This window comes from Urtica dioica, chromosome 4, assembly GCF_054948205.1.
Source record: "Urtica dioica subsp. dioica isolate 48M chromosome 4, U.dioica_male_clone48M_v1_H2, whole genome shotgun sequence".
NCBI lineage: Eukaryota > Viridiplantae > Streptophyta > Magnoliopsida > Rosales > Urticaceae > Urtica > Urtica dioica.
In genome coordinates, this window is record NC_142759.1 from 10739078 (window position 1) to 10748237 (window position 9160).

The window sequence follows — 9160 nt, forward strand, 5'->3', positions numbered from 1 at the left end:
CGAGGGAGTCGTGAAGTGTAAATCTTTATTGTACCACGTCGTTATAGTCAACTGCTTTCCACCGGGCCAAGGCCCCCCAGACGTAGGCACGACTTGCCGAACTGGGTTACCAACTCTGGTGTCTCTTTATTATTCCACACTCATATCATTTATCTCGTGTGTCTCTAAATTTCAGTAACTGTTGCATTATCTGTTACAACCCTTTTTGCAACAGTTGCGTAGGTTCAGTAATTTCAACAATGATATAATATTTCACTTTGTGGTCTGAGATTTTTTTTTTCCATTGCACTCAACTTGATGACCGTGTTGACTAACGCAAGACTGAGAGAGATTTGTGATGAAATGAGCGTACTTGAGCTAGAGATCCAACGAAACGAAAGAATATTCTCTTCTGAACAGTTGTTTCACACTTTCTCATTGAATCATTAGTACAAGGATTGATTGTATACATCAGTGTTCGAATTAGTAATTGAAGTCTTGACGAAATCCTTAACTGTCAGAATTGATCCTTGACCGGCCAACAGACTCTGAATCTTGATTAGTTAATATCCACATATAGAAATCGTTGGATAAACTTTCTGAAAAGCCAATCTTTTTATATTTTGAAGACTTCATTTACTGGTTATACAAAATATATGACTAATGAGCATATATATACCAAGATTTTTAGTAAAACTTGAGCCATGTGTTACCAGTGTTGGTTTTTCTTTAATTAATAATGTGGGAAAAAGAGTGGTGTAAGTCAAAGTCTTTGCTAGCACTAAACGACCAGGGAATTGTTCTAGGGTGAAACGGTGTTACTTGTATAGGAAGGAACAAAGAGATCTCCTTATTCTAGAGTCTGGACCCTAACCAAATTAGTGACCTTTGCTTTGTTCCTTTTTCTTTTGAAATTCCGAAAGTGCTGGTTTTAGTGCACATGCCAGTTGGGCCATAAAATCCCGTGTTTTTTCCAACACCATTCGTCTCCTTTTTGCATGACACAGAATCTCCACCGCAATCAAAGATCTATAAATCTATACTAATAAGTAATAATAATAATAATAACAACAATGAAAAATTTCCGAGATTAGACGGGACCGGTTTTGTTATGGCGATTACCTATTAGGCGTATCTCAATTAAAAAAAAAAAAAAAAAAAAAAAACAGAGACTATTTTTCTATATCTCAGTTTATGGTGGAGACAGTGTAAAAATAACAATCTAAGGTTTGTGAAAATATTTTTCTTTTTCAAACGACGGAGTCATTCGATAATTGTTCCAATGTCATTCCCGATTTATCACTACTAGTGTAAGATTAACAATCCAAGCGAAAAAAATTATTTTTTAAAGGGCTGATCATTCAATTATTGTTCCAACGTCATTCCTGATTTTCGAATAGAGTAAGATCAACGAAGAAAATAAATTTTTAATGGAAAGGTAATTAATGTCAAATGACTAAATGAGTGCTCAAATAACACGCACGCATGTGAAGTCATTAGTTCGAGTCACATTTGTGACAAACAATGTTTCACTTGATTTTTTTACGCCAATTACCAACAGTACAGGGTACATGCATGCTTGCATTTTGTTTTATTCTGTCCCAAATTAAATGCCATTTGTTGGTAAAAAAAAAAAATAACTAATACTGTTTTACCTTTGTAACATATTGGTGTTGGAAAAAAAAAAGCTTACATTCATTGCCGCGCAGCTCAACCTCCTCTATAAATATACGCTTGTATATGTCAAATTAATAACAGGCGGTGCATGAAGTTGAAACTACTTTACCCACTTATAATTAAATAAATAAATAAATAAAAACTAGCATTGCTATAGATTTAGAGGAGCATAGGAAAGGTTGATGATATTGCTTCATTATTTTCGTCTCCCTCAAATTAATGTGCTACCAACTAACCCATACACAGTTTGTAAATACAGTTGAGATTAAAAAAAAATATTGCTTTCAATATTTTATTTTTGGTATTACTGTTTTTTTTACTTTTGTCATGTCACACGGTACAAGAGTGCGTTGTGTTTTAATGTATAAACTAGATGTTTGCACCTGTATACTCTATTCTTTATTAAATTTAACTAATCATCTTCTTCATATTATAATGTATTTGTAAATGTGGCTCGAATTTTACAATTTAAGGACAGATTGACCCATGTTTTTTTTTCATTAGTTGTCCTTGATCTCTATGAATTAGCATTTTTTTTTGCTTAATGTCCTTCAATTTTATAAAAAGAATCTCAATTGTGTTTACTAAGCTAACTAAGATATAAGATGATCATTTCATTTAAAATTAGCACTAATTCAACTGTATTCGTGATAAAAACAAAATTTATGAGTGATCAACACTTGAAATTTTCATTTAAACTTTCATTCTTCCGCTTTATTCTCTTTCGCTGTAGTAATTTTTTTAAAAATATACTCGTACAATTAAACTTTCATCAATTGGCCGCCAAAATGGTTATTTAGTAGTTTTCACAATGTTGTTTTTAAGGTTCTCTAAGAAAATAATTATGGTTGTTGGTGATGATTTAGTAGTTCATTAATCTGCTGATTAATTTGATGGCTTAAAAACAAAAAACAAAAATGCTGATCTTTTACTTAGAAGGACCTACAAGCATGTGATTTCTTTGAAAATTAAATTTGCACTTGATTAGTTATACATAGATGTATATGTATCATGACATCTGATGTATCACTTTGTAGGGAAGTTCGTGGTTGTTTGCCTTGTTATGCTACAAACAAATCAAGAAAGTCACGTATATATATAGTTTTTTCCCCTTTTTTATACATTATTATTTCGAACGTACATGTGAATGTGAGCACATTGCCAATAATTTATGTACTTTTCGTTCACATAAGAATACAGATAAGTTATCTTCATTAGATTTTATTTAATCCTTTTTCTTTTGGCTTTGTTTAATATCAGGATAACAGATGTAAAACATTCATGAATGATCCACCATGTTATAAGTTATTGTTTAGCATGAAAAATTAAGAAAAGTAATTCATCAACACATTCTTGTTCTTGGTTAGGTATAACTTCAGGGTTATATATCATTTGAGTACGTACAGGACAGATTAGATGAATCTGTATCATTTTACAACATTGGTGAAAACGGTGACAATATAGTACAAGGAACGATGATGATGACGACGGGTAATAAGTAATATAATTAATTGGATAAAAAAGAGACAAAGTGTCACGAGGGAACACCAATGTTATTTGTAAATTGCCAAGAAAGAATCAAGCTCTTCACAGTTCACACGTATGAAATGCATGGATTTTTTTTTCTTCCCTTCTTTCTTTCTTTCTTTCTTGGAAAGTGAGCCTAGGAAAGTAATCAATAAGAAAATGGGAATTTCATGAACACCAAAGCAAAAGTCAAAACTATGGGATGAGTTAGGTGTAAATTGTAGAATAAAGAAACAAAGTAATTGTTGGGTATATGCATTATTAGATGAGTCATTTGGGTCATCGTAGCAAAGCATCGCCGAGATTGTTGGAATTTGCCCAAACGAAATGAAGCTGGAAAGCACAAAGCTTGAGTGTGGATTTTGTTTAGCCTTTAATTTAATCCGAAGCAAGAGCAATGTTTTGTTTTGTCTCGGGCATTTATGAAATTGAATCAAAGGAAAGCATAATTTTGACTATTAGTAACAAAAAAATAAAAGGAAAAAGAAAATTTTAGTTCAATAACTTTTTTATGCAAGCAAGAATAGTTTATTTTTATTTTTATTTTTTTTATAGCAAGAATGCACGTTTTAACTTCTAATTAACGAATGCTTTATATACTTGGAAAACAAATTATGAAAATGTGTGAGGTACTATATATCGAAGAAAATGAAGGGAAAAAAAACTCACATTCATTTTGTGGGGTAAACACGAAAATATAATTAAATTTTAACATGTGGAATTTTCAAGTTTTTAGGGCTATTGATAAAATATAAGATTTAACATTGAGGATATTCTTATACATAAAACAAAAGAAAAAAAAAAGAGAGATACAAGTTTTGATAATTTAACAAGAACTCAATCTTTTTTTTTTTTCATTTTACTAATTTTTTAACCACTAAAGTGTATTATTTATGTCACGATTGGTTAAAAAAATATCGCGCATGAAAGTAGGTTTTCACTGTTCATTGGTGTCAAAATAATCATTTTTTCGAGAGCTTCATGTAATTCTTAGAATATCTCACACTTTTAACAAAGATTTTTCTTTAGATAAAATCGTTCCAACAAAACAAAATATTCAGTCATGCCCATAAATAACACGTATGGTTAAATAAACTAATAAATATTTTATCTTACTATTGATAAAATAAAATAAAAATAGTCATTGGTTAAATTATAATTACCAAAAATATCACATGTACAAATGTTAGAAAGAAATGCCGCAATAATTTTTTAATTGATTTTATTTGATAATACAGGTTAAACACAAAACATAAGGCGTCTATTTCAGATATTTCACAGCTTGAACCTCACCGAGAGTTTAGATATAAATAAACAAAAGACACGCGAGTTGGAATTAATACAATGAAAAACAGAAATGTGATATGTGATTGTAACACATGTGATATTTTCTGCTTTTAAGATAAGAACACAAATGCTCGAAAGAGAAAGAAAAATAATATGAGAGAGAGAATTATAACACAAACAAACAAAGAAATAAACTTCATGTGCAACTAGAGCTTGTCTCTCATAATTAACGCCTACAAGTAGATTAGAGAGATATAGCAAGTACTTAAATTTTTTTTTTTTTAAACGTGGGATATTTCCTTAATTTTTTTTGTTAAACACTTAAAATAGATATGCAACTTTCTGTGCTGATGTTGCCGTGACAAAACCCATCTATTTTGGAAAAGGAAAACTAGAAAACAAAACTTATGCATTCCACTCCATGTGCATTCTAAGTATGACAGCACAGCGTGTCTTATTTTTAGCACAAACATCATATCAAATATCCTCGTCAATCTTTGTAAATTTACGACAAAACAAAATTGCTCCGCCTGAAATAGAGGACGCCAAAGTTGAGCTGGCGAGATTAGCTTCCGTAAACGAAGTCCAACTACCAGCAAGCATTGATTTACCGCAATGAATACAAACCCAACTTTCACCAGCAAAAAGCAGGTTAAATTCTTGATATTTTTCCACCCACTTGACTTAAAGAAATATATACTTGACTTAAAGAAATATATATATATATATATATATATATATATATATATATATATATATATCTGACTAATAAAACGGTTTCATTTGGTTTTATTTAAGAGAAGCTAAAACCATTTCATTTGGTTTTATTTGTTTTCTTAAATGATCTGGTCTTAGAGATCGATTTTATGGCTGAATCGGCCTATCAAGTGATCCATTCTCTTTTATAATGGAATTCGTAACAAATACCAATCCGATATAAGATAGGAAGTGGTGATGAGTTTGATGAAATTAATTAGAAATACAAAGATCAATATTTCATATTTAAAAATAAATAAAGTTATTGATATTAAATTTGGATTATTAATACTAAAATTTTAGTTGCGTTTGGTGTCTATAGTCATTAGAATCCAATTAACTTGAATATGATTTTCAACACGATGATAATTACTTCAAACAAATTATGTAATTAGGTATAATTATATGATATATAAAAAGGGCTAAGATACGACATGATAAGTACAAAATTCCCACCCCTGCATGTGAAGTGAACACACATTCTTGTCATGAAGATATTTTTATAAACAAATTATTTTGTCGACTATAGAAGTAGACTAGTAAAACTAAAGACCCAATAGTTCAGCATGTGAATTGTGAAGTAAACCCATTTAATTCCACCTTAACTTTTATACTCTTAATTTCAATTTTGCCCCTCTTCTACTTCTTCTAGCCATGTAACTTTAAAAAGATTTATTGTAAACCCTCTGCAAATTATTCTTTCAAGCTGTATCTGTCAATAATAATGCTTTATTTTTTGAAAGACACGATAATGCTTTACGCCTTTACCTTTACATTAAGATCCAATTAACGTCATATAAAACAAGGATTTCACTCATGTAAGTTCTAAACTCAGACATGGAATACTTTCTCATTAATGAAACCCACTTTCGAACATAAACTGATAAACACATACCAGTAAGTAATAATAATAATAATAATAATAAAGTGCATAAAACTGCAAGCTATCTCCCACCGAAAATGCTCTGATAATAACACCTCTCTCTCTCTCATCACATTTCTTTATATACTGACAGAGTTTTATCACCGCCTGTGTCCCCAAACCCCTTGTCTCTCTCTCTCTCTCTAAACAATGGAAAAAGGAAGAGCGAGAAGACAAAATGCACTCATTGTCCTGTTCCTCGTCTCCTTCACCGGTGCCGTCTCTGCCGCCGTGGAGCTCCAGAGCCTAACGATAACCTCCCTCCCATCACCTGCCCAGACAGTCTCATGGCCGGAATCCGAGCTCGCCGACTCGGAGGAGACGACCACCGCCGACCTCTCGCTGGACCTCCACCACGTCGACGCGCTCCTCGCCGACTCCGCCCACTCGCCGGACCACGTCTTCACGCTCCGGCTCTCCCGCGACGCGCGGCGCGTGGAGAGCATCCTGGCGAAGGCGAACGGCAGCGCGGCGGCGGGAGGGTTCAGCAGCTCGGTGATATCGGGGCTGGCGCAGGGCAGCGGAGAGTACTTCACTCGGATCGGGATCGGGACTCCGGCGAGGTACTCGTACATGGTGCTCGACACCGGAAGCGACGTCGTTTGGGTCCAGTGCGCGCCGTGCCGGAAGTGCTATTCTCAGGCCGACCCCGTCTTCGACCCCAAGAAGTCTCGCTCCTTCGCTGCCGTCTCTTGCTCATCCCCTCTCTGCCGCACCCTCGACTCCCCCGGCTGCAACCGCCGCAAATCCTGCCTCTACCAGGTAACTTTCCATTTTTACCCTTCCCATTCTTTTCTTTTTCCAATTTCGCCTGGAATTTTTTTATTTTGCTAAGTAGGTAATGAATTTGTAAAATAGCATGTATGTCTAAATAACAGCTAAAATGTGCGCCATAATCAGCTTTCACGAAAAAAAAAAAATTTGACTGAAATTTTTTTTTTTTTTTAAGTAATAATTTGCTTATAATAATCGGAAAAAAAAACGCAAAAATTAATCGGTGTATAAAAAATATTTATGGAGGTTGAACCACGACCTCCACCTAATTATCAACTAGGTATAAAAAAATAAAAAAATTAAACAGCGTAATTTTCGCTGCTCTGCCAAAAAAATTTGAAATTCGACTATTTTGTTAATTTTTCCGAGGTCTGTTTTTTATAATTATTTCCTAATTTTTTGGGGTGTTAGGTTTCGTACGGGGACGGGTCGTTCACAACCGGTGAATTCTCGACGGAGACGCTGACGTTCCGGCGGACGCGAGTGGAACGCGTGGCGTTGGGGTGCGGGCACGACAACGAGGGCTTGTTCGTGGGCGCGGCGGGGCTTCTGGGCCTCGGCCGGGGGAAGCTCTCTTTCCCGACCCAAGCGGGCCGCCGCTTCGCCAAGAAGTTCTCGTACTGCCTCGTGGACCGCTCGGCCTCGTCGCGCCCCAGCTCCATGGTGTTCGGATCCTCCGCGGCGTCCCGCACCGCCCTCTACACGCCGCTCCTCGCCAACCCCAAGCTCGACACCTTCTACTACCTCGACCTCGTCGGGATCAGCGTCGGCGGGGCCCGCGTCCGCGGCATCTCCGCCGCGCTCTTCAGGCTCGACAACGCCGGCAACGGCGGCGTCATCATCGACTCGGGGACGTCCGTGACCCGGCTCACCCGCCCCGCCTACGTGGCGATGAGGGACGCGTTCCGCGCCGGAGCCAGGGCGCTGAAGCGCGCGCCGGATTTTTCCCTCTTCGACACCTGCTTCGACCTCTCCGGGAAGACCGAGGTGAAGGTCCCCACCGTGGTCATGCACTTCCGCGGCGCTGACGTGTCGCTCCCGGCCGCGAATTATCTGATCCCCGTCGACTCCGACGGGACGTTCTGCTTCGCCTTCGCCGGGACCATGGGCGGGCTCTCCATCTTGGGCAACATTCAGCAGCAGGGCTTCCGGGTCGTGTATGACCTGGCCGGGTCGCGGGTCGGGTTCGCGCCACGTGGCTGCTCTTAAATTACATTTAAACCTTGCCGTGAAGGTGGGTTTTGGTTGAATTGATGGGTTTGAATGTTTCAACTCTGTATGTTTGTTGTTTGTCTGTTTATCCTGCTTGTTGTATTCTTCTAATTATGTGGTGCTATAAAAAAGAAGAGAATAGAGATACAAGAGCCTTTGAATTTGATGTGATGTGATGTGGTGTGGGGTGAGAGAGGGTAATTTGGTAATCCTTCAACTCCTCGTATCTTATTGCTCTCACCGCTCGTGTATAACTATAATGTAATGTAGTTCGACTGATGATGGAAATTAAGCCAAAAGTGGCGAAAGAAATGAAGAGAATGAAATATGAGATTATATACCTCTGTTTTTTTTTTTTTTCTTACTTTTATTACATGACCCACTGTAATTTTCTCTCTGAAGTACAACATTTGTCTTTTAGCACCTAAAATCTGGATATTACAATATTGGGTGTCTAGATTCCTACTCATTGACTCGTGTGGTTCATTGAGAGTGCTGTAGATTGTAGTGTAGGCATTGACAAGAGTCAAGACAACACGTTTGAGATCTATTTCTTTATATAATTTATTCGTAACATGAAATTCATTTTTCGCAAGTTATATTCATGATCTACTAGTATTAATTTATTATCTACTAGTTTTTGGGCAAATTTTGAGTAAATAATAAATAGAGTTTGGGCAGCAGGGAAAATGACATTACAACTACAAACCACTAGAGCAGAGCAGTACCTTTACTTTTTGTCCTTTCGCACTTGTTTACGGTACGCCCACATGGACCAGGATTGTACGGTCCAATATGTAATAAAGTTTCAGAATTTTCTTAGAGGAATTTTATACGTAGATCTCATAATAAATAAAATATCAAAATTGGACTTTGTTCTTTGGAAAATATCTAAAATTGGAATTCATCACATTTTCCTGATAAAAAAAATGTCCTGAAAGTATATAAACCATCAGAAATTTCTTTGTAAATTAAGGCTTAAATACTTTCAGTGTTATTTTTGTCCAAAAATATATCAAAAAGTCT

The 9160-nt window shown here is 36.2% G+C and overlaps 1 protein-coding gene across 1 annotated transcript; it reads left to right on the plus strand.

The window, feature by feature from the left end:
• Positions 1-6084: 6084 nt before the first annotated feature.
• On the plus strand, positions 6085-8474 carry LOC149400336 (aspartyl protease family protein 2-like). The gene is made up of 2 exons (XM_089611646.1): positions 6085-6910; positions 7334-8474. Exons 1-2 carry the CDS (start codon positions 6299-6301, stop codon positions 8129-8131), a joined length of 1410 nt encoding a protein of 469 aa, XP_089467772.1. The 5' UTR covers positions 6085-6298; the 3' UTR covers positions 8132-8474.
• Positions 8475-9160: the final 686 nt, after the last annotated feature.

What these genes read in the sequence shown, in the direction of transcription:
- LOC149400336 (XM_089611646.1), top strand. Translation starts at nt 6,299, where the DNA reads ATGGAAAAAGGAAGAGCGAGAAGACAAAATGCACTCATTGTCCTGTTC. An exon ending in GCAAATCCTGCCTCTACCAG is followed by an intron (nt 6,911 to 7,333) that starts GTAACTTTCCAT and finishes TTGGGGTGTTAG; the next exon opens with GTTTCGTACGGGGACGGGTC.